The sequence below is a fragment of the Anser brachyrhynchus genome (assembly GCF_964034855.1).
Source record: "Anser brachyrhynchus genome assembly, chromosome: W".
Classification (NCBI taxonomy): Eukaryota; Metazoa; Chordata; class Aves; order Anseriformes; family Anatidae; genus Anser; species Anser brachyrhynchus.
The window spans coordinates 18,513,200-18,539,652 of NC_137704.1; the positions used below are offsets into that span (position 1 = coordinate 18,513,200).

At 36.9% G+C, this 26,453-nt stretch overlaps 1 protein-coding gene across 2 annotated transcripts in view; it reads right to left on the minus strand.

Moving 5' to 3' along the window:
* Positions 1-4,442: 4,442 nt before the first annotated feature.
* Positions 4,443-26,453, minus strand: part of LOC308184709 (nipped-B-like protein) — a 107,577-nt gene continuing 85,566 nt past the window's right edge. For both annotated transcript variants that reach the window (XM_080572040.1, XM_080572039.1), the window contains 18 exons: positions 25,785-25,919; positions 24,229-24,327; positions 23,040-23,093; positions 20,554-20,662; positions 19,825-19,961; positions 16,960-17,100; positions 16,542-16,635; positions 16,277-16,431; positions 15,927-16,017; positions 11,882-12,055; positions 11,144-11,334; positions 10,407-10,514; positions 8,843-9,043; positions 8,300-8,446; positions 6,534-6,829; positions 6,033-6,207; positions 5,534-5,719; positions 4,443-4,978 (listed from right to left, as the gene is read on the minus strand). In XM_080572040.1, coding sequence (XP_080428166.1) covers positions 4,613-4,978; positions 5,534-5,719; positions 6,033-6,207; positions 6,534-6,829; positions 8,300-8,446; positions 8,843-9,043; positions 10,407-10,514; positions 11,144-11,334; positions 11,882-12,055; positions 15,927-16,017; positions 16,277-16,431; positions 16,542-16,635; positions 16,960-17,100; positions 19,825-19,961; positions 20,554-20,662; positions 23,040-23,093; positions 24,229-24,327; positions 25,785-25,919 — 2,859 coding nt within the window. In that variant the 3' untranslated portion in view covers positions 4,443-4,612. The remainder of the gene's footprint in view (positions 4,979-5,533; positions 5,720-6,032; positions 6,208-6,533; positions 6,830-8,299; positions 8,447-8,842; positions 9,044-10,406; positions 10,515-11,143; positions 11,335-11,881; positions 12,056-15,926; positions 16,018-16,276; positions 16,432-16,541; positions 16,636-16,959; positions 17,101-19,824; positions 19,962-20,553; positions 20,663-23,039; positions 23,094-24,228; positions 24,328-25,784; positions 25,920-26,453) is intronic.

Sequence of the window (26,453 nt, forward strand, 5' to 3'; positions counted from 1 at the left end):
CTACATTGCAAAAGCAGAGCTAGTATCCTGTTTTGACTAGCTAGTCAATACACTGGAGGGTGGGGTGGGGACTGAATGAAGCTGCATCACCAATCTAGCATTTAGGAACCAAGATACTTGTTTTCAAAAGAAAAATATGAGCCTTTCAACATAGCTTCACTAAGTACACTTATGGAGAAAAGCTCTTCCAAATGAAAACGGTTTCTTTAGTCACTGAAATACTGAGAAATACTTGCTACTCTGCGTCACAGATTGTTGCAACTGGGACAACTCCAGTGTTGTAGATTCCCCTGCCTGGAGAGATGATTGCTAAAATGTATGCCACACTTGTACAACCACTAAACTGGTGTTTGGTTGCCTGAGCTAGTGCTGTTCCACATGGACAAGTCGTTTCCCCCCCCCCCCCAAAAAAAAAACAACCAAACAAAAAAAACCAGCCCACAGGCTAAGGATTTTTATGAGGATGTTTGGAAGAAACATTTTACAACTCAGTATCTGCAAACAGTGTATGCAATTACATGTATGTCAATGAAAGCTATCCCTTCCTAATACAAGGAAGTCCAAAATCAAGCGGGAAACAGTGCCTCTGAATCATGTAGAAATTAGAAATGATGTAGATATGTCTGATGGGTTGAACATAGACTGGCAAGAATTCTCTCAGAATAATCCAAAAATAGATTCCTTGTATGCTTTACAGGTGCCTCAGTCATAATTTGAGCATTATGAGCATAGTGAGAAAGTGATCAATGAAGTGGATGTGCATTTTAGGATAGAAATTTGTATCATTTTGGAAGGGTCCAAACTGAACTTTTAAAACATTTATTTTAAATAAATGAAGTATGAAAATACTGTGAATTTATTTGTATATAACAGTAACACTTTAATATTTAATCAAAGAACCATGAAATCTAAAAACTCACTACTTACATTAAGAACTTACCCATTACAACTCAGTACTTTAAATGATAATATGACAAATTCTCTGACGGATATGAAAACGCTTGTATGGTTATGGTGTGGTCACTCTTTGGTGAGTGGGAGCAAGCTAAGATACAGGATTTGTGCCTTGAGCTCCTGCTATTTCTAGTGCATGAGACTTAAAGAGCGTCGGGCATGTGAACAAAAAGCTTTAGGTGTGTGTTTGAATTTAACTCCATTAATATCTGTCTGGGGCTTGGAGTTAAAATGTATTAGCTTTATAATAAAGATCGGTTGAATTGATCCGTTCATTAACCTGGAACATTAACACCTGCATTTAGGCAGAATATCTGGCTGCTTAACTAGCACCAGATGTCAGACTCCATTACAAACTTTTTGTCATGAGCCACAAATACATTTAAGAATTATTTCAGTGCTACAAGGTGTTTCATGTTATAGCTAATGTTTAGCGCAACCTAATTATTCCACATTAACAATATTTTCACTAGTAACATCACAAGGGCAAAAGAAACGCTAAAGTTTGACTCAGATTTTAAAATGGTAAATAGTTTTTTAATGGCCACACTTCACTAAAATACTTACGCTGAATTTTGCCCACATCTACCTTTACACGCTAGTTGTTGATATAAGCAATAGAGAACTTCAAAAACATACAAAAGGGCATTACTGAATCGTTTAAAAATACTTATTTGTAATTAAAGTTTTGCCAAAAAACTATTGTGATCTTTTATAGCTGCAGATAACGAAAATACTTAAGAATTATTCTGCAATTTTACAATACTGTGGTGAAAGATTAAAAATAACCATCTCATTCTTATTTAGATTGTGGAAATGTCCATGTTTTCTTAGAAAGTACAATATGGTTACCATTAATTCTAAAAACTTGACAATATCTCTTTGCAATGCAAGCTACCACAACAAGGTTCCACGTACAGAACTTGTATGCAAAGGGAAAAAGCAGGAAGAATAAAAAAATCAATAATTATAGTTATGCATGTAAAAATCTATAGCCATACAGTGAAAAAATACTACAAAGCTATGTCAAAACAAACGAGTAAAATTCTGTTATTGTATCAGTTACTGCACTGCAGCACTTCTTTTCCCCTTGCTTTTTTATTTTTTTAATGTAAAACACCCCTTATCTTGGTACATGCTGTTGCCAGTAATGTGGTTCATGTTGGTAAACCCATAACTGCTACTCAGAGGCTGAGTACTGCACTAATTACAACTGCAGCCTCAGGCTATTTTGTATTGATGAAAATAATCGGCCCGTATTATGAAAAGGTAACAGGAATTTGTTTTCCCCAAAATGAACTCTGCTACCTTTTTCTTTCACAGCAAGCAATCTGAATGTTTGTGATAGGCAAAACAAAACTAAATCTTACTATGGATAGTACGGAAGGGCTCTTAACTAGTGAGAATCTTTATCAGTTTATTTAATAATCTATAATTACTTTTATAAGTCTATATTATATTATAGCCAAGAGATCCCATCAAGAAGCATATATGCTCCTCTCAACTTAGACAACTTTAGACATCTCGTTTCTATTTTTTAATTATATTTTTTTCTGATAATTTTATTTTAACAAATACCAAACAAATTAAAATTTATTAAAAACAAACAAACTTCTTTGCTATTGGGAAAGCCACATGACCAGGAAAAAAATGTTTATGATCACTGAAATATTTGTATTACCTATTAAAAATATGATGCTTTAATATAAATAGCATCAGAAATGTCTAACAGACTAGTGACACAACTTCATTTGAGACTGCAGATCTATATGAAATTCTTGTTTTTATCATTTGGAGTTTTCCCTTGAAGTATTTTCAACTTTCTACTAATAACATGTGACATGTCATACAACCCCTCTATTCTCAAAGTGAATATATGAAATTCCCACTATAAAAGCTGCTCCTGGCCCTGAGAAATACAGTATTTCATCATTTGCTACAAAACTGTTCTGCACCCTGAGCTGCAGGCACGACTTCTACTTCTCCCAAATTTATCAATACCTATCTTAGCTCAAGATGTAGACTTTTGTACAGTGAAGAAAACATCAACAGTGAAGAAAAAAGGTGGGAAAATATTTCTGTTCAGAAAAATTCCAGTGGTGAAACAGCAAAAAGGCGTTTCCCATAAGAACAATTACTAACTAGATTCTGAGGAGTTGTTAATCATTTCAGTTTAATGTTATTCCTGTACATTAAAATCTTTTGGAATATTGTTACTTTTACTCACAAATCAAATAACACATTAGAGTTCTGCCAGATAGTTTCATAAAAGCAATATCCTACCATAAATTAAATTTGTGAAAGAAAATAAACATGAAGAAAGATTTACTTATTGAGGAACATGTTTTATAGATAAATATACTGAAAACACAGCAGGGTTTAATATTCCCCTAAAAAGTAAGCTGGTTTAGATTTTTTGTAAAAAAAAAAAAAAAAAAGTCTAATATACAAACATTAAAAAAATAATTTGTGAAGGAATGTAACATAATTACCCAGATTTGTACCCATTCACTCCTCAGATACTGGTAGCTATCTCCTTTTGACATAAACCTTTATATATATTAACCCAGAGACATGCATATGTGGCCAGTTAGCCCAAGCAGAATAGTCATTCAGCTTTCCCAAAATTTAAACTATCATAAATTACCATTTGGACAGCATTAGAAAGAAATTGAAGCATACAAGGAATAAACTATAGTTTCTTTTTATATCAAAATGTACTCTTGAAAATGTGTTTGGCACAGTGCTAAATTATATAGTTAACACTAAATATTGCAGGATACAATAAAACCCTGGAGTTAACTTGTGTTTATATCCCTTAAGGGATAAAACTGAAGATACCAATTATTCAGAAATCAGCCTATACAAACTGTATAAACAATATCTTATGTCTTGAATTGAAAACCACTAATATAGTAAATATTACATAAAAGACTGCAAAATAATATAAATGGATTTAAACAGCTCTTTACAATAAGAAATTCAAATGGAAACAGACAAGTAACAAAGAGAAGTAAAAAAATTTATTGCAGTATTCATTCCACCAGATTTGCTGGGGATCCCTTTTCTTGTAGTATTTCACGGTGACCTAATACATCAAAATCTACATTTACAAAAACTCCTCCTGCAGATAGGTCAGAGATACTGCATGCTCCCCCCCCCCCCTCCCCCCCCCCCCCCCCCCCACTTTTTTTTCCTTCAACAGAATAAATTATATATCCAGGAGGTTCTGCCATTTTACAGCCTGGAAAAACAATGCTTCCCTGGAAACTGGGCTAAGCTAAAGAAAGCCATCCGCTGCTAGGTTAAACTTCAAGAACACTTTATTAAGAACATTAACAGACTAATTTCCAACATTCACTTGTTTATTTTTTTAAACAGAAATTGTTTTTTTTTTTTCAAGATATAAACATTTTTTTTGTTAAACTATAATACAGTGGGAGTAAAAATGAACTGAGAAGTTTCTGCTGCACAACAGCGAAGGAAGCTCCCACAAAAATGTTTACCAAACATTTCCTTCTTTTTTTTTTTTTTTTTCCCTGTGTCCCAGGTCCCATTCTTACTCTTCATTTAACTGCTTGTTTGTTTCCAGAAAGTTGATATTTCAAGTTTTTGTGTTATTTCAATTCCTGCAAATTTGGCTGCATGTACAAATTCATTAGCTGGAAGTTCCATCCTTGGCAGCATACAGCGATCGTAAAGTCTGAACAACTTTATTAGTCAGCTTATTAGCACTCGTTAGAGCAATTTTTTTGTAAATAATGTCTGACTCTTTAATAGTGTCTACCCAAGGCACCAGTTTGCGGCCATCACGGCGCTTAGCCTCAGTCCAGGAGCCACTGTAGGAGCCTGCCATCCACTGAACACTGAAGCCATTGCTGGTTTTCTGTACTACTCTTGCAATTTGTGGTCGGTCTTTGTACTTTGGACAGCAAATAGCGATGACATCCATGACATCAACACTTTCATTCATCTGTGAAGCCAACTCCGTAGAGTCTGAATTTCGTTTTGACCTTCTCAATGACTAAAACATTGGGGGGGAAAAAAGACCAAGTGTTACACAAAAGAACTTTAGTGAAATTATTGCTTTTATTGTTTTTAATCCCTTGACGCCGGGAGTTGGGATTTCCCAGCACACATTCCATTGCCGGCAATGAGACGCACCGCGACCGCCAGCGCCAAGGGGTTAACATATCCTTGTAAAATCACATACTCTTAATTTGTACCCGTGTCTTTATCTCTTATTGATATATAAAATTATATATACACATGAATAATAAAGCTACATAAAAACTTGGCAACAATAAAAAGGATAACACACAGTACATTCCAAAGGAAAATTAATAACTTTTTATGCTGGATAAATCTCATTTTCTATTTTTTTTATTATTGTCTTTTCTGTTAAACTTTCTACAAAAGTTGTATAAATGGTTAAGTAGAGAATCTCTATCTACAAAATGCTTTCATGTGGATTACATTACTTGGTGTACATTTAATATAATAGACTGACATTTATAAGCACATAAAAATCATTTTACGTAATACGCTGCGAAATACGTTGACTCCTCCTCCGCCTCACCCCTGAAGTGCCTCCTCCTCTATCCTCCCCATCACTTTCATCATCCTCTGTCTCAGCTGCATTGTTTTTAGGGCTGCCTCCTCCAAGCAGCGAAGTAATTGCTTTGTTCCGAGCATTTGTGCTAGCTGACACCTCTCCATCTTCTTCGTCTTCATCAGGATCCAAATGTTCCATAAGGAGCTTAAACTATACATTAAAAAAAAAAAAAAAGATTGGTCCACACTGTAACTTTAAAAATAACCACTGATATGACACTACATTAAATTAAATCAAATGGAAAGATAAGGAAACAGGGTAAAACGTATGGCAGACAACTTCAAGCTTGAACAGCTCATGTGTTCCTGAAAGAAAGTTGTGAGTTATCAGAATATCACATAAGATTACCAGGAACATAACATTTTGAAATGTTTGTCCAATTCATTAGCATCTACTTTCAAGTTTGTACTGTGTTAGCCAGTTTAAAAGAGTTTTAGATTTTCTGCTGAGCAACTTTACTTACATCTAAGTACTGTTTTACTATACTTCTCTTCACTTCTTCAGTGATCTTAGAATTAGCCATATCACTCCGCAGAAAATCCAGAGTTTGTTTTGGATGGAAATGCACTCCTGTCTTCCTGTTTATCGCTTTATCATAAACTTTTGCAGATTCAGATGGAGAATATTTCTGAATTTTACTGTTTAAAGAAAACAAGAAAGAAGAGTTTTTAAGGAAATTCTGAAATAATTTCAAGGAAAAGCTTTTAAAATCTTCAGTATAAGCAGTCATACTTTCATCATTTCATCTACAATAGACATCCTGATAATAAATTAATCATTGCTTTTTCTAAGACAAAGTTTCATTTTCATTACATTCAACTTGTTACATTTACGATTTTTCTCTTACACAAATCTATTGCTTAAACAATTAGTTACAATAACTTTTTTTAAAAACTTCCAAACTTAATCCTTACAAAGAACCCACTAAATTACAAGATCAGGCTATTATCTAAGCAATCCTTACCTATCAGAGAATCCACAGAGGTTCTTTAAATGCTGTTTCAGCATCAAAAGTAATAATATGCCTTGGGACACGTTTGCAAATTCAATTAAAGGAGCTGAATTTTCTGGTAAACATTTCATCACAGCATTTATATCATTTTCTTCATCAGAATCTGAATCAAAGTCTACTCGTTTCCGTAATCTCCGAGGCTTAGAAGCTTCCTCTTCACTTTCACTCTCACTACCACTGTTACTGTCACTCTCAGCCTCCTCGTCTGATGAAGGCTTTCTTTCCTTTTTTTTGTCTTTCACCATAGACTGTGACAGAGAGAAATTAACACGTTCCAAAATTAGGGTAAAGTAGCATCATGCCTGTTTCTAGAAAATCTTTCCAAAATCATCATTGGCTGAAATCAGCAAGAATTCCCTGAACAATAAAACAACAACAAATAATTCAGAACTCAATATTCAAAGATTAAAATTATTTATGGAAAAAAAGATGCTCAATTTACCCCCTGACCCTGACCCCCACCCCAAAATAACTGATCCAAAGACTACTTCCCCCCCCCCCCAAGTGGGTACAACAGAAGTAAGTGAAGCAACAAGTACTCCACTGGCACGTTATTCTTAAAAAGTTTTTCTTTTAGCAGTGCCAGAAAAATGCATTAGAAGGCAGAATACAATAAATCGGGAAGAAAATTCCATTTATATGTCACCTGGGTATAATTTTTGTACACTACATATATTTCCATAAGTACTTTGGTACAGACTAGTCCAAGCTCTTTTTAATCCTTGCCTCTGTTAAAACGTTATGATATTAATTACGCTGCTGAACAGAGAAACCCCAAGGGATCATACACAGTGCTACTAATAATCAGTTTTACTACTTTTAGAGCTACAGAATTTCACACTTGCATTATTACTGCACATACTATGATTTTTCATAACACAGAACTTAAGATGTCCCAGTCAGCATCTCATCCTTACTGTGCTGGGTGCTACACACTGGTGCCCAATCTGAAGAATCTGTCTTTTTCTAGCAGATTAAAAATCAACTTTGGTGGGGTGAGAACACAAAGCAGTGTACTTTCCAGGCATCAACTCTGACTTGTAATTAGTATCAGATTGGAAATTCTTGGAATGGGTTTGCTTCTTAACAGCTTGGACCTTTTATCATTAAAGTTGTCCAGGAAATGAAGAAGCCTGAGAAATAGAGGCCTTTTTCTTACAGGGTTGTGTATTGCCGTAACAACAGGTACTATACCATGACCGGGGTTCTTATATACCACCATATGAAATGAAATACCGCACACTTTTCTTGCAGTAAACAATGCATTTAAAGTCTCTCAGGTGACACACATGCAACTACCATCAGCTACTTGAGAACAAAAAGAATTAAACAGCAAACTGGATTTTATTATTAAAACCACCACAATAAACCAATATTTCATGATGATTCCAGGTTCATGTACTTCCAGATGCATGCAATTTATTACTATTCAGAAATATTAGGAAATGATAGGTATTTAATATTGAGATCTTAACATTTTTCTTTCTTTTTTAATAACGTAAGCAGAAATGTAAGGAAAGGTTTTTAATTAGCGTCTTCCAAATCCAGGCCAGAACAAAGAGGGTTATTTGTTTGTTTGTTTTTTAACTACTGGTTACAAAGTAATGCTGCTCATCCATATCATAATAATGGTACTGTACTCACTGAAAAATTGACCAAATTATAGAGAAGCTTATGTTGCCACAATAATAAATATAGTAAACTATAAAGGCACATACCTCTTTAAATGACTGTAGTAGGTTGCTACCAGAAACTGATAGTGTAATGTCTATATGATGCATTATAAACAGTGGCTCTTCCTGTGTTTGATAAGGAAAACATGCTAGATTGTCTGCTATGTACAAGAGCATATTCACCTCTGTTTTCTGGAAATTAAGAATAAATACAAAATTATAAGCGTACCTATAAATACATTGGATTTATACTCTTATCATATGTTCCTAACAGTCTAGAGCAAAAAAAAACATAACAAATTTTATTTTAGATATCTTCCACCTGACTCTAAAGAACATACGTAAAATTTAGCCATAACTGAAGATACATTATTTTTGATCAATCCAAACTGGGTATATAGAAAGATATAGAATGATGCAAAAATAACAAATATTATATATGTAAATACCTCATATTACAAAGCAAAACAAAACACAATAGGGAAACAAAGTTATCAATATGTCATAAAAATACATTGTGAAAGGAGAATTTAAGCTTGTACTGCTATATTTGAATTTCTTTTGAAGTGAAAGAAATGTGATGCTTACTGCAGTATCATCAAAGAGGTTGAGTAAAGAAATTAAAAATGCTCGTCTGTGTTGACGGTTTCCTCGAATCAGAGAGTATAGGTGTGAACACAATGCACTGGATGATTCATCGTGTCTAAAACCTCTTACAGGATCCTTTGGGCAGGTATTGATCGCCTGTTGCACCTGGTAAGACATCTTCATACCAGCCACTGCTTTCATCTGAAAAGTATTTATTTTTATTTAAACCATTGCTTTCAAGCAGTAAAACCGAAACACATAATATATTTTTTTGCAGTGGAAAATTAAACAAATGCCTGTTAACAGAAACTAACTTTTTTTTTTAAGCTTATTTCCTTTTAAGTGGCTGCTCATCTGAAGTTGAACTTTCAAACATGCACTGCAGTGATACTACCTCTTGAGTCGGCAAACATTAAAACAGAATTTGTGGCAGAGATCAAAATGTCTTGTGAACTGCTTTCACCATTCATTCTATGTTAGAAACATATACAGCTAATCTATTTACCAACTGCAGCCAGGTATTTCAACTTAAACTACTTTCAAGAATACTGAAATGTTCATACATGAACGGAATATTTTACCAAATGTGTATGCTTATGTCAGCTATAGTGAAACCAATACTGAGTCCATATTAGTGCAAAATAACCAACAAAAAATGAGATTTTTATTTTTTTTTTATTTTTTGCAGATATCCTAGAATTTCCAGCTGATTTTACTTACTTCAAGGCTGCTGTTGAAATTTCAGAACAGAATGAATCCTTACCTAGGCTGCATATCCAACTCTCCTCATACCACCTCTGCTTTTGTTCAGTATAGCTATCTCCTCACGTATACATTGATTTAAATCAGAGCTGCCTACAGAGCAAATCTCCTCTGACAGCCTTTACCTATTGCATTAGGTATATTTAGATACCATGAATAGTACAAAGCTCCAATTTCAGTGGAATACAAAACAAATTTGGGAACTTCCATAATGTAGTACACATGTTGAACCAAGAATGGGATCTTCTGTGATAAGGTAAAGGTTCTGCAGTGCCGTTTCAGATCTTAAACAGAACTAATAGCACTATGCCACAACTCCACAAGTCCTCACTTAGCCCTCAGATTTTCCTTTAGCAAGATCCCCCAGTTCTAAACAACTTCCTATGCTCCTTCAGCTCAGATTACAATTCATAAAGCCTCAATACCCTAAAATCCTATTTTGAACAATGTGTTCTTTTCCCTAGTCTACTGATATAGGTAAGTTGTTGCTAAACATTATGAAACACCTGTCCTTATCTCTTATCAAATAAATGCTCGTGTACTATTCACTGTGCAAAACATTGTGAATTATAAATTAAAGACAATTTTAGACTGGAAGAGATGCTTCAAATTATTACATCCTATTACATTCTTTCTATTTCTAACAACAGAAATCTCTGATCGGGGAAAGAGTCAGGATCTTCTTTACAACTGCTTATAGTTAATTTGTTACTTGATACTATTTTTCTGCAGCTGAGGCATATTCAAGTGTTAAACTATCAGCAAACAGTATTCTGTAAAATTTTAATTTAGAATTACTTACATGAATGAACCCAGCATATTTTTTGTCTATTTCCACCAACTGCTGGTCAGCTTTGTTTCTCATAGAGGGCTCTGGATCTGTGCCCATAGCAATTAAGTATGGCACGCACTTGAAAAAAAAAATGAAATAATTATTCAGAGTCATTGTACCACCTCTTTCTCACTCTTTGTTCTTCCATTGTTCTTCCAGTCAGAACACTGTTGTTCTTGTATTCTGACTACTGCAGGAACTAGAATAGGAAACTCTATGCAACTTAACCACCTGACTACTTTTTGCAAGCACATAGTACAATATACAAGAAAGACCAGCATTACAAATAATGGTAGAAGTTGTGCAAGGTTTCAGGTAGCATTCCTATTTCTCTCAAACTCGAAAGTCAATTTACAGTACAAAAAATGTCATTTAAAAAAAAACAAAAAACAAGCACACAACTTATGACTGAACATGCATGATGGGTGCAGCATTAAAAATAATTAAAAAAATATTATGTAAGCAAAGAATAATGGATGAGGACTGAAGACAGTTCTGACATTGGCTCTGGAATTTCATAGTGTTTGGAGGATATGGGGATTGAGGTGGGGACAAGCTAACACAGTTTCCAGTATAAAGAATCAAAGGAAGGAAAAGGCCTGGCATACACCTGAAATTTATACTTATACCAGAAAAGTAATACTATCCAGTGTCCCCCCCAAAATACTATCCCCCCCCCCCCCCCAAAAAAAAAAAGCCTACCATACCTGAACAGGATGGATGAGACCCTGGTTTAATGTCAGTGCAATGACGTTTAGAGCAAAGTGGCGTACACTGGACTGGGTATGAAAGAAAGCCTCAAGGACCTGTTTGAGATATAGTTGCATGATGGAACTACTCATCCCTGAGGAAATATCACCCATTTCCTTCAGGTCTTCCTGTTTTGCTACTTTTTTCCCTGTAAAAAGGACAAAAACAATAACACTCACCACAGTATAATCATTTACTTCGCCATTAGTTGATGCATACTGATCTTTAAGCTTTACAATATATACACATTTCAGCTGTCTTAGAATGTGTTTATGATCTCATGAAATGTAGAACAATCTGATGGTAAATATTCAAGAAAACTAGAGACATGACCTTAATTATACTCTTGTTCCTTAAAAAAAGTTTTTAATCTAATTTTTTTCTTATTATTTCTTATTTTGTATCTGCAAATTAACCTTAGAGAAGATTTTGATGAAAAGCATTACTACCATCATTACAGCAATTATGTATTCTGGATTGCTTCCAGAATTTATACATTTTGAAAGTTAATAATAACCTACACTTCTCAATACACCTATGCACATAATGGTTTTTGAAAATTCTCCTAGGATACTTTGTGTACAGTATTATTGATAGATAACAACCTTAAGTGATTCGGTTCACATATATAATAACTGTATGAAAAAAAGTTAGATTTTGAATGCCTCATTAGCACAGAAGAATTTAACACTTACACTCTCTGTCTGCCTGCTGCATACGTGTATCCTCCTCTTGCAAGTAGGTCTGGAGGTTTTTTAACACCTGGATTTTTAAGTTTACTGAACAGTTCTTATCTGAAAGAATGCTGTTGTACAGAGTCTTTACTTCCTGTTCGAACATTAAGCTTGGGTGCTGTATAAATGCAAATCCTAAGGGGGGGGGGGGGGGGGGGAAGAGGAAATATTCCACATTATCTAGAAATTATATTTCTTTTTTTAAGTCTTGTTTCAAAATACAGGTATGAAATTTATCCCCTCCCAATTCCTACAACAGCATAGCTTTTTCTAATCCAAACAGTATTGCTTTTTCATATGGACACCATCCAAAACTTATAAGGAGTTCTATCAGCCATGAAAGCAATACTCTTGATAAAGACAGGGTGCTGACCTAGGGAAGCTGCAGTAAGAAGAGTCATACAGGTCTGGAAGCACATCCAGTGTAGTGGTCAGTATCTGAATAATTAGGAGCTCTCCAAGGAACCATCAAGGAACAAAAATCAAAATGTTATATCCTCGACTTGCCTTGCAGGTACACATTGGGAAGAGAACCATAATCAGACCTTAAAAGACTTACGGTTAAGCTTAATCATATAATCCTAGAATCATTAAGGTTGGAAAAGACCTCCAAGATCATCTGGTCCAACCATCACCCTACTACCCCGATGTCACCCACTAAACCATGTCCCTAAGCATCAAGTCCAATCACTCCTTAAACACCCCCCAGGGATGGTGACTCCACCACCTCCCTGGGCAATCCCTTGCAATGCCTGACTACTCTTTCTGAGAAGAAATGTCTCCTAATTTCCAACCTAAACCTACCCAGCACAAGCTGAGGCTATTCCCTCTAGTCCTATCGCTGCTTATCTGTGAGAAGAGGCTGACCCCCAGCTCCCCACAACTTCCTTTCAGGTAGTTAGAGAGAGCAATAAGGTCTCCCCTGAGCCTCCTCTTCTCCAGACTCAACAACCCCAGCTCCCTCAGACGCTCCTCATAGGACTTGTGTTCCAGACCCTTCACCGGCTACATAGCCCTTCTCTGGACAGACACGTTCCAGGGCCTCAATGTCCTTCTTCTACTGAGGGGCCCAAAGCTGAACACAGTACTCGAGGTAAGGCCTCACCAGAGCAGAGTACAGGGGGATGGTCACCTCCCTGGTCCTGCTGGCTACGCTATTCCAGAGACAAGCCAGGATGCCGTTGGCCTTCTTGGTCACCTGGGCACACTGCTGGCTCCTGTTCAGGCGAGCATCAATCAGCACCCCCAGATCCCTTTCCTCTGCACAGCTTTCCAGCCACTCTGCCCCAAGCTTGTAGCGCTGCATGGGGTTGTTGTGGCCAAAGTGCAGGACCCGGCACTTAGCCATGTTGAACCTCATCCCATTGGCCTCTGCCCATTGACCCAACCTGTCCAGGTCCCTCTGCAGGTTCTTCCTACCCTCCGACAGCTAGACACTTTCCCTCAACTTGGTGTCGTCTGCAAACTTGCTGAGGGTGCACTCAATTCCCTCATCCAAGTCATCAATAAAGATATTAAAGAGGATGGGCCCCAACACCGACCCCTGGGGAACACCACTGGTGACCAATCGCCAGCTGGATTTCACTCTGTTCACTGCTACTCTCAGGGCCCGGCTGTCCAGCCAGTTTTTAACCCAGCCAAGAGCGTAGCTGTCCAAGCCATGGGCTGCCAGCTTCTCCAGGAGAATACTGTGGGAGAATGTGTCAAAGGCCTTGCTGAGGTCTTGGTAGACTACATCAACAGCCTTTCCCTCATCCACCAGGCGGGTCACCCGGTCATAGAAGGAGATGAGGTAGTCAGGCAGAACTTGCCTTTCATGAACCCATGCTGACTGGGCCTGATCCCCCGGTTGTCCCGCAGACGCTGTGTGATTGCGTTCAAGATGACCTGTTCCATCACCTTTCCTGGCACCGAAGTCAGGCTGACAGGCCTGTAGTTCCCCGGGTCCTCCTTACGACCCTTATTTTAGCTGGGCGTCACATTAGCAAGTCTCCAGCCATCTCGGACCTCTCCGGATGACCATGACCGCTGATAGATGACGGAAAGCGGACCAGCAATCACATCCGCCAGCTCCCTCAGCACCCTTGGGTGAATCCCATCTGGCCCCATGGACTTGTGACAGTCCAGGTGGATCAGCAGGTCTCTAACTGTTTCCACCTGAATTGTGGGGTGGTTCTTCTGTTCCCCGTCCAAGACTTCCAGGTCGGGAGGCTGAGTACCCCAAGGATAAGTGGTCTGGCTAGTAAAGACAGACGTAAAGAAGGCATTAAGAACCTCAGCCTTTTCCTTATCCTCTGTAGACATGTTCCCCCTGCGTCCATTAAAAATGGAGATTCTTCTTGGCCCTCCTTTTGCTGTTAATATATTTATAAAAACATTTTTTGTTACCCTTAACTATAGTGGCCAGGTTCCCTCAACAGGAATGACACATCCCAAAGCAAAGGCTAAGCCTGTTAAGTGTCCTTACCGAAAGGACACACAAATAATTACTGATAGGAAAATACGCATTCTTCACGCAACACCTTTATTTTGCATAAACATGGAAATAGCTTGCTAGTTCTTTTCACCTTATTGCTTCATACAAATGTTGAATGATTTGACAACTTGGCTCAGTTACCAGCCTGTAAGGTAGAATTTTGCCCTGTCTACCACATGTCCACACATACAACAGCTAACCCCAAAATAGAACCAGTATGTAGATGAGATCAATATATCACTTAAAACAGTTTTCTGAGGTTTAAAATAAAGACCGAGGTGCTTACAGGCAGAGGAAGAAAAATCTGAAAAAAAAAAAAAAAACTACTGATAGGCACCCCCACCTTCTCCCCTTCCCCCAAACTGATCAGAGTTCAGTCTCTAAGTTAGCAACATTGTTGGCTAATGCAATATTGTCAACGTCCATGAGTAAAGTAATTATGCCTATGGTTAGCATGGTAGCCCATGTCCCATGTGCAATATCCTGTACAGGACAATTAAATTTGACTAAACTACAGGAAGTGTTGTGCACCTTGATGCAATGCCTAGAAAAACTCCAGTTAGTCCAGAACACCATGGCATTGCTCCTGCAAATGAGACAACTCTAAAGCCATTAATTCTGCTCAGCTGTCTGAAATGGATTCTCACAGAATTTCAAATCAAGATTAAGTCTTGGTTCTTATTCTCAGAGCCCTTACTAGTCATCTAAAAAGCCACCAAAACAGCAGCATAAGAAGGCAAATTATTGCCCATAGTTAAACTATAGCTTACAGTTAAATTATAGCACGCTCACACACACGAGAGAACTTTCTTTAGAGCAAGCCATAACCATGAACTGAACTCTTCCAGAAACCAAGGCCTATCTGCCCAAACAAGGTTCTCTCACAAGTACAGATTCTGTCCTTGAGCAGAAGACAAATGTGATACAAATCACTCAATGGCAGTTCATGCATTACTGCAAGTCACTGAGATACCACACTAATGCCTTCAGATAACGAATCTATTTAAAATTGAAATACAGTCAAAATCCTAAAAAAAAACAGTGATATTTAGGCTATGTCATCATCTCAATGTCTAGTGAAATCTCACAGAACAACCCCCAGTTGTTACAAACTGCCATAATTCCCTTAACTCCTGCAGAAGATCTGGCCCTTCACTTAGAATGCTCAAGATTTTTCCAGCCCTTTTTCTAGTTATTCTTTAACCATACCTCGAGGACTGAAAAAAAAAAAAAACCCACACAAGATTTGGAGCTAAAAATACTTGCATCTCCATTGCTTTTGAAATCCACTGCTTTTTAAAACTTGGACACGCATCGAAAAGGCATTCGCTGTCAAAAGCATCCACTCTACTGCAGAAGTATACAATTAGCATCCCTTTGACTTCATTTCTCTAGCAATTTCTCAAATAAAACATGTAGTGAAGTTTGATTTTAAATAAACTCCCTGCCACTACATAAATACATAAATTCCTGCTAGAATGCATAGATGTTTACTATAGCAGAATAATAAAAATTATTAATATTTCTTACCCAGGCCAATAATGGCTTTTGTCTGTACTTCTTCATCTGAATGCTTTGTAAAATACATCAGCAGTTCAAGTACTTTATCCTTAATGTTAACCTGAGTAAATTACAACAAAAATGACAACTGTTTGAGGATGAAACAGATGCTTTTAATCTCTTATGAAAACCATGAATATCAAAAAGAAAAGAGAAACACAGTCTTACTACATGGCCTTTGCACATATTTACAGACCAAAAAACATCCTTCTATGCATTATGAAAAAACAGCATTGAGCAACTAGGAATACTGTGCTTTCAAATAAAAGTGGAACATTCAATATACATAAGACTTGGAGAGTAAATACAAATTATTTTACCTTACTGTTGCCCTTAAAATCTTCCTGATCAAAATCAAAATGCCGACATAGAGCTCCAACAGTGAAAAGTGATCTAAGGAGTGCTGGTTTATTGGCAGTAAGTATTGTACTGTTGGGGTCTTCTTGGTGTTGACTTTTTAATTTTGAAAGCGCACCTACAGTAAGATAAAATGTTTAATGACAGTATTTAAACATGGTGCATCCCTAAGACTTGTAGCCAAAACTGAAAAGTGAAACTTACACGTTGTGCCTTGACTTTACTTACCATAGTATCTATTAAAACAGGCCCACACAAATTTATAGTTCTGAGTGACTTTATTCACAATAGCGCCAAGACAGCTCACACAATGCTGAACAACCTAGGAGCAAGAGAGAACAAATGAATTACATACTTAGAAATTAAAATCGAGATTTTTGTGGAGATATGTAGAACTAAAACAAACACTCTAGCAGTCTATCTCCTAGACTGCTTTGAAAACCTGCCCAAAGTCATAATCATTAAAATATAGCAACAACACGTACAAACTCCAGTAAACCAAGAACATTGTTTTTTTCATGGCTCATCGGTCCTATGACCAGCATAAGCAACTTCATAATGAAGATAGACTTCCATTAAATCAAAACCATGTATTTCACAACATAAAATTGAATCAACAACTGAATATTAGCAATTAAAATCTTACCGTCATGCCGTATTTGATGATGAGTTTCATGAGGTCTTCCTCAATAGTGGCAAGGAAGGTCTCACTTGGGTGCTCCATTAGTGGCACTACAAGCTCTAAGATTTTTGCAACATTGCAGATCACCATGAAATCATTCTGGGTCTGAAACAAGAGTGTTTACAGCATTTAACATTTCTGTATATGTTACCTATAAACTGTCTATAACTGTTATTAATATGCACTGATATACACAAAATCCCAGCTCTTATGTAAGATATCACTGAGGTATTTAGTAAAGATTTAGAATGCTATTCATATAGTTTACATATGATATTAAATTACTTATTATTATGAAAGCTAGTTCTTGTTTTTTATGGAACCTCCAGAAATAAAAAAATCTGTAGAAGCAGAATTTCACCTTTCATCAAGGCTGTGTGCACACCTGAAAACTTTTGATCCTGATAATTTTATTATATATATATATATATATATATTTAAAGAGTCCTACAACAAATCTACAGAATGCTTCTTGATGCACACTAGAGAACACACAACACCTGGCAACAGGTATCAGCAACAAATGAAGTTGTGCTATGGCTGAATGTGGCTTAAACAAAATAGACAATAATGTGCACTAATATGGAAATTACAATTAAAACGATTACTAGTTTGCATAATTATGAATTTATATATATTGTGAGAAATCTATAGAAAACATTTCTTATATTTAAATATATACATCCTGATACAAATGGACTTTTTTTGACAAATCAGGCTCACTGATCACGATAGGATAATTCCCATATGCTACGCTCAAGCTATTTAACATATTCAAGTTGACAGTGGTGAATTTATTCTACAGTTCATCTCAACCTGTGTAACAAAAGCGATGTAAGCCACTAAAGAGATGTTGCAGCAAGTAAATAATCAGATACCCCTTTCCCATACTGTTAGTCAGGAAACAGCTCTAAAAGAAAATCTGCTGGAGATGTGCCTAGAGAGTGCTCCAGGACCGAATCCAGAAAATCATAGAATCATAGAATATCCCGAGGTGGAAGGGACCCATAAGGATCATCAAGTCCAACTCCTGGCTCCACACAGGTCTACCCAAAAATTCAGACCATATGACTAAGAGCACAGTCCAAATGCTTCTTAAATTCCGACAGGCTTGGTGCCGTGACTATGTCCCTGAGGAGCCTGTTCCAGTGCAAAACCCTCTCAGTGAAGAACCTCTTCCTGATATCCAACCTGAACCTCCCCTGTCGCAGCTTGACACCATTCCCTTGGGTCCTATCACTGGTGATTAAGGAGAATAGGTCAGCGCCTGCCCCTCCACTCCCTCTCGCAAGGAAGCTGTAGACTGCGATGAGGTCTCCCCTCAGCCTCCTCTTGTCCAGGCTGAACAGGCCAAGTGACCTCAGCTGCTCCTCATACGTCTTCCCCTCTTTTCATCCCAATCCAAAACATAGCACCCTACCAGGTACTAGGAGGAAAATTATTCTAGCTGAAACCAGGACACCGTGCTTGATGCACCCCAGGATACGGTTGGCCCTCCTGGCTGCCAGGGCACACTGCTGGCTCATATTCAACTTGCTGTCAACCACAACCCCCAGATCCCTCTCTGCGGGGCTGCTCTCCAGCGTCTCGTCGCCCAGTCTGTACGTATAGCCAGGGTTGCCCCGTCCCAGGCGCAGGACCTGGCACTTGCTCTTGTTAAACTTCATGCGGTTGGTGATCGCCCAGCTCTCCAATCTGTCCAGATCTCTCTGCAAGGCCTTTCCACCCTCAGCAGAGTCCACAACTCCTCCAAGTTTGGTGTCGTCGGCAAACTTACTCAAAATACCTTCAAGTCCTACATCCAAATCTTTTATAGAAACATTGAAGAGAACTGGCCCTAAAATGGAGCTTTGGGGGACCCCACTAGTGACTGGCCACCAGCCTGATGCAGACCCATTTTCCACAACCCTTTGAGCCCTGCCCGTCAGCCAATTGCTCACCCATCGTATGATGTTTTTGTTTAGCTGTATGCTGGACATTTTATCCAGTAGGATCCTATGGGAAACTGTGTCAAAGTGCTAGGATATACCTACAGGCTCACCTGATAACAAGTACTCTCAAAGCTGTACTTCCCCGGGCAGCTGACCTAATTCAATAAAGTGCTGCCACCCACTCAGCCATGCTCTTTTTTTAGCCATGGCTGCATGATCTGCTTTGCTCCTTCTGCCAGATAAAGGATTTATCACAACCTTCACTGAGACAACTGTGCTACTCAAAGTAACAAAAAGCTCCACAATGTTTCAGAGGAGGGGGAGGCACTTTACTGGAGCGCGTGGTTTAGTATTATAGCTCTCTATTATTTTTGAGAGGTAAACTGTCTTATGGGGGGCACAAAAAACCTGCATAAGTGGAAGCTAGGGAAGGCAGAGAGGTGCTGAAGAGGACAGAGCAGGACATTTTCCTTCTGATACATTTACTATACATGAAATCATCCTGTCTCATGGAACCATACATTTAGTCTTAATATTCATAAGTTAAGTCTTACCTACTTTTAAGAATGTGACTGCAAAACAAAAAAATTTAAGGAATGATTTTGTAACAGGTGAAAAAGTGGTTTTCAGTCCTCAAGGGAAAGAGGCAGTAGAGGTTTCAATTTCATTTGGCTGTAAAACGTGGAGGTAGATGATGAGGAACAGCATCTTAGAAGCTACAGAGATCATACTAGAGGACCTAGTACCTTTAGAAGATATGATGTTCGTGAAATAGAAACACAATTTTATTTCTCTTTTCCTACCTTCAATTTCATTAAGCATGCAAGACAGCCGTTTATTTCTATGCTTAATTACCTTGGGGAAAAACAAGGCTAATATTCTTATTTTCTCTACTTACACTACATTTAGTGGTGAGGTATGGCTGCATGGTCATGGCATGTTTGACCATTAGCTGGGGCCTGATTTTGCTGAATAAGTACAAAGTGGTTATGCAAGCAACCAAGCGACCAGAATTCACGCCTTTGTTGTCGGAATCTGCAAAAATTAGAAAATACACAAAAGATATTAGATCTAAGCACTGTTTGATCAATTAAAAACATATGGCCTAAGTATCATATGAATATCTTTCATGACATATCTTTCAAGATCAGTACAGAATATTCTTGTATATTCTTATTAGATAAGAGCATTAGAGATGAGAACATAATGTTCTCATAACAAAATATGTGAAATAAGAAGCAGAGATGCTTCAAAGACATTAGTATTTTTTAAATATTTTCTGTATACAGAACATTGGCCCAGCCAATGATTCCTATTACAACCGTGGAACATATTAAGGCAAATAGAGCATTTCATATTTGTTTTGGTTTTAGTGATCTAAAAGTTTTAACAAATTATTTTAAAAGTAGTTCTGTTATTGCGGTTAACTAAAGAAAACTTAGGGAAGCTTTATTATGATGCAGTGCTCAAAAGTTCATAATGGACTGAAATGCAATAATTCACTATCACTGGTTTTGTGATAGGAATTCTGTAACAGTAACTTTTCATGATAGTAATTTTAACAACCACTGTTAAACTATTATAAAAATTCAAAGCAATTTAGCTACTGGATTCTAAATAGTATTACCTGATAAAGATTCCTCGTATTTAATGATGTGCTCCACCAAATTGTCAACAAGTTGAGTACAGGCTTTCTTCACGGTTTTATATGAGGCATCCTCTTCTGACTTCAACAGCTATAGCAGATGAAAGAGAAAACAATTTAGTAGTAAGGATGCATTGATGCATTAATTTACACCGGATACATACCGGTTTTATAATAATTACTACAGGTACACAAGGATTTTGCATTACAAAAGAATCTCTATTTTCTCCATAAAAGCTACACTGTGAAGAAAAAATTAAAGGAAGTTAAAAACAATCAAAATGCTAGAGAATTAAAGAAAAATGAACCGCAACAAAAGAACAGAAGACAGCAGTTCTACTGATTTTTGCACTGGGATGAAAGTTAACTTTGTGCTTCATGAAATTATGAGGAAAACAATAATCTAGAAATACTTGCTACCAGTAAGTAATAGAAGGCTTTTAAAAATGCTTAAGAAAAAAGTGCAAAGGCAAAAAGAATGTTTTTGACATTATGCAAAAGAAAAAAATCAAACTAAGATGAAACATTTTTATGAACACTGTAATCAGTTTGAGCCTTCTTTTGTATGAAAAAAAATTGGGGACTGAAATTATGTCCCTGAAGATGCTTCAATATCTAACAAGAATTGAAGTCATACTGTAGCCTTTTCTTCAGTGCAGGCATTAATCATAGAACCACAGAATGGCTTGAGATGGAAGGGACCTTAAAGATCATCTAGTTCCAACCCACCCTGCCAGGGGGCAGGGATGCCACCCACTAGATCAGGTTGCCCAGAGCCTCATCCAACCTGGTCTTGAACCTTTGCAGGGATGGGGCATCCACAACTTCTCTGGGCAACCTGTTCCAGTGCCTCACCACCCTCTGAGTGAAGAATTTCCTCCTAACCTCTAATCTAAATCTCCCTTCTTTTAGTTTAAAACCATTCCCCCTTGTCATTCGTTATCTGCCCCCTTATCCCCCATTATCTGCCCAAGCAAAAAGTTGTTCTCCATCTTTTATATAAGCCCCCTTTAAGTATTGAATCAATTGAATCGAGGGACAATCCCCTCCCTCGACCTGATGGCCACTCCTCTTTTGATGCAGCCCAGGATGCAGTTGGCCTTCTGGGCTGCAGGCGCGCACTGCCGGCTCATGTCAAGCTTTCCGTCCACCAGAACCCCCGAGTCTTTCTCTGCAGGGCTGCTCTCAATGAGTTCTTCTCCCAGTCTGTGCTCCTGTCTGGGATTGCCCCAACCCAGGTGCAGCACCTTGCACTTGGCCTTGTTGATCCTCATTGGGTTCACGTGGGCCCACTTCTCAAGCCTGTCCAGATCCCTTTGGATGGCACCCCTTCTTTCTCTTGTATCAGCTGCACCATTCAGCTTGGTGTCATCTGCAAACTTGCTGAGGGTCACTACATCCCACTGTCCATGCCTTTGATAAAGATATTAAACAGTACCGGTCCCAAGACAGACCCCTGAGGTACAACACTTGTCACCGGCCTCCACTTGGATATAGAGCCATTGACCACCACTCTCTGGGTGTGACCTTCAAGCCAATTCCTTATCCACCGAACTGTCTACCCTTCAAATCCATATCTCTCCAATTTGGAGATCAGGATGTCATGTGGGACTGTGTCAAAGGCCTTACAGAAGTCCAGGTAGATGACATCGCTCGGTCTTCCCTTGTCAACTGATGCAGTCACTCCATCATAGAAGGCCACCAGATTGGTCAGGCACGATTTGCCCGTGGTGAAGCCTTGCTGGCATTAAGGGGCATGCGATTTTACTTGGCTACCTATTTTCATAACGCTCCAGGGTAAAGTAAAATTTTTTGAGACCTCTAATTCCCCCATTCCTGCTTTTGTTAATTTTGCTTGAAAATTAACCGGTGCACAGAAGATGTAGAGGAGAAAGTTAACACAGGCTAACAGATATAAACAAAGAAAGCTCATTTCTTAGAAAAAAACAATGAAAGTAAAATATGTAGAAGTAAGCAATACTCTAAACATTCACTCTTTTTATGAACTGTGTAACTAATATATTAGAAATTATTAGAATATATACTTATCTGCCACTGAAAAAATAAATCTACATTGTACCAGATGTTCATTTCAGAATTAAGAACATGAAGTCCACAGATAAGGTAATGTCACTAATTACTGAGGACACCATTAAATTAAAAACAACAAACAAACAAACAAAAAAACTCTGCCCAAAATACAAACCAAAGTGTGAAGTATTTTTAAAACAGATCATATAGAAATACAGAAACTAATGTCAGAGACAAAGAAAATCACAGCAATAAAGATTAAAAACAAACAAACAAACAAAAGAAACAACCCAAAGTCATGTTTTCAAAAGGGCATTAATTGAATTTGTCTACTGAATGGATTGCTCTTGTAGTCCCCCTCCAATGTATTTTAGCATCAAAAGAAATGTTAATATTCTTATGACAATTGTGCCATACATTCAAAATTCATTGCTTACATTTTGAAGAAGCTGTTCAAACCAATCATACCCTGTATCTCTACAAGCTGCAACCTAAAAGCAGTATTGAGAATAAACTGGTTAAAAAAGGAACCTGAAGAAATATTACTTCAATACATATATTATCTTTAAAGAACAGTAAACATGCATAGATACTGTTGTGGTTTTTTTTTTTTTTTTTTTAATGCATTCAGTACAATGATTTTATATCTTTGGAGATTAGAAACCATTTTCTGCATTTGAAAAAACTTCTCATCAGGTTTTGTAGAATGACATTTTGTACAGATTAAAGCATAAATACAAGCCTGACATATCAAAAATGAGCAAGTGTGTGTGCGTATATGTGCACATACACACTTTTAATATAAACAAACCAATCTTTAACTCTCATTATACCTCAAGAACAGCTCACAAGTGCTCTAAAGTAGAATTAGTAGGAGAACCGAGTTAAGCTGAAGTCAGATTGCTTAACTTTCCAGTCTGGAAAAACGCATACTACACTATCATTTAGTAAAAATATTGAAAAGCAGGATAGAATTTAAACACAATTTAAAGTAGTGAAATGAGTACTTATTTGATCTTTATACCTTTGTTAAACTGGTATGAAAACACCTCAGCACAGAGATTTTGCACAACACATTATCACTACAGAAGTATAAGCATTTTATTTGAAACAGATTTTTGAGACATGCTGTTTAATTCACTGCTCCTAGAAAGTATATGCAATTCTGCAGATATTAGTTTACTCTAGTTGACCCTGTATTTGTTAAAAAAGCTTATTAATCTTTCAAAATAAACATTATCAATTGTTTGAGGAAAATTTTCTTTTAAGAGACAATTTCTTAGCTAGGCTTAACTATATGCTGCTACTAGTATTTGCTGGAAAATGTTATACGTAATAGAAATTTGTTCTGTTAACTGAACAAGCGTTTTATACAACTTGAATATAATATGGTCCCAGTTATCATTGCCAGCATATTAGTGAGCATTTAAAGTTTCCTAAAGCTTGTTCCATCGGATGAATAATTCTATCATATATTCAGCGTCAGGAGATACATAAAGAAAACTATCTGATAAGTAAGATACTTGTATATTTTTTGCTTTCTAAAAGACTACAGACAATATTTCAAAGATACTAAAAACATAATCAAGTTTTGCATGCAACCTCATTCAAATTTGTATAACATACCACATCAGTGATGTTTAAAATTTTTCTGGTCATTGCTTCTTTGTCATGGTGTGGAGTTGGAGTAAACCAGAGCTTCTGGAATGTCTCATTTACTAATTTCTGAAGGGAAAAAAAAAAAGTATTAGCAGAAATAAATAAGCTTATCTTGGCACATAGGTATTATCTCTAATATACCCATACAATAGATTTGTTGATGATATGTGCCTTTTCATGAGGAATTATTAAAACTAAGTGAGATCGTTGTAGAGAATGTTATCTGAGAGACCCAGTATACTATTACAGGAGTTATACTGGCCTCTAAACAAGTAAAGTACCAAATGATCACTGGGAACTGATGCTACAGAAAATTGAGTTAAAACTTTCCTGCACTAATTTGCATTCCTCAGGAAAACATAGTACCCTGAGAAAATAACAACTGAACACAAAAATATTATGATTTCTATAGCAGAATTAGCAGCAGTGTTAGATTACTTTGGAGTTTTCAGAACAATTGTGACAAGGAGAGAACCCCAAGTCTCTCTAGCCAAACTTAGGAAGTAGGCTCCCTTCCAATGTTTTTGGATGGTGGAAAATATGGAACAGAATGAAAGTGAACCATATTATTCCTGCATTACTTATAAAGCATACAGATATAAGAATTTCTCCTCAACTACGGAAACATTGAAAATACATTGTAGACACTGCCTGAGGTTGTTGGAAAGGCAAGGGAAAGAAGGAGAGAGAACAAGGTCATTCTCCCTGCACAGCAGCACCTTGGATCCAACTTTCAGCACCTCGGATCCTACATCTCGATTAACAGTCTTCTCTGAAAGCCACTTGGCATTAATGTGTCTCGAGTGGTAAAAATATATGCTGAAACTTTAAAACTGCATATTTCATATCCCACTGGAAGTGTGATGCAAAATTATTACATGGGGAATGCTTAATTACCCAGATATTTTAAAATTATTTTGCTGAATTAAACAAAAACATCAGTGTCAGGTTTATGATTTATCATATAATCTTAATTTTGTGTCATTCTGCATACACATTGCACAAAGAGTAGAATATGGTCACATAAGTAACATTTCAGGGGGAATAAGTGATTCATTAAACATTCAGAATTAATGCAAAAGAAGCACACAAAAATATTTCATAATGTTTTATATGCAGAACATACATATCTGGCATATCCTAATGTCAAGAACTTAATTTTGACCTAAAGCTTATTTTGTTTGCAGAAAGGATTTTTATATGCCAATTTTACTTGTTAGAAAAGAGAATACCCAGAGACAATACTTACAAGCAGAAAAAAAATCCAGAAAACATACATATTTTTTAAAATCTTTTGATTGCCAGCAAAAAAATAATGAAGAAAACAAGAGAAAGAAAAACAAGTCAGCAATGTAGGAAGTCAAGATATTTGCTCTCTCAAAAAATGAAAAGTAAATAAAAATAATAAATCTTACAATGAAGCAATGAAATAGTGGTGTGTGTGTTTGGTTTTTTTTTTTTGGTCAAAATATAGAAACACTAAAACAATGATAATTAAAATCCTGACAAATGTTTTATTCTACCTTAATGCCTTCTTCATCATTGACTCTCCGAATCATTTTCACACACATCTCTGTAATTTTGGGAAATGTTGGTTGTTCAGTGCAGATATCCCTAAGTATCTTTATGACTCTTTTTCTGACACTGATACCAGTATCCTGTGAGAAGAAAAGTATTACACTCTTGAAAACAAATCCAACATATGAATTAATTTGTGTTATATGAACTAATATTTGAAGATGAACCAATCTGACTTGCAAAACGTATTTAGAAAAGGCAGCTAAAATATTCTAGATTGCAAGGTCAGCATAACTTGTGCCACTTAATTGTAACAGTTCTAAAGGCCTGGCTGAGCACCCAGAATGCTGAAAATGCTTCCTCTGCTTATACCCCCTGATTTAAGAGCTCATGATGCTGCTAATGTGTAATTCCACTTCAAGAGCTTACAAGTTAGATGTAATGATGCTTTAACTACTTTGTTGGAACACACAAGACCCTTTGCAGATCTGGACAGTAATACTTCAAGCCTTTGGACAAAGCTTATGGATAAGCCCTATGTAGCAAGTCTTTTCCATTTTCCTAGGCTTCATCTAAGGAGATAGATGAGGAGTTTCACTTCATCTGATTTTATTCAAAACCCGTTTAATCTGAATGGCAGGATGAATTATTTTATGCATGCTTATAAGCATATG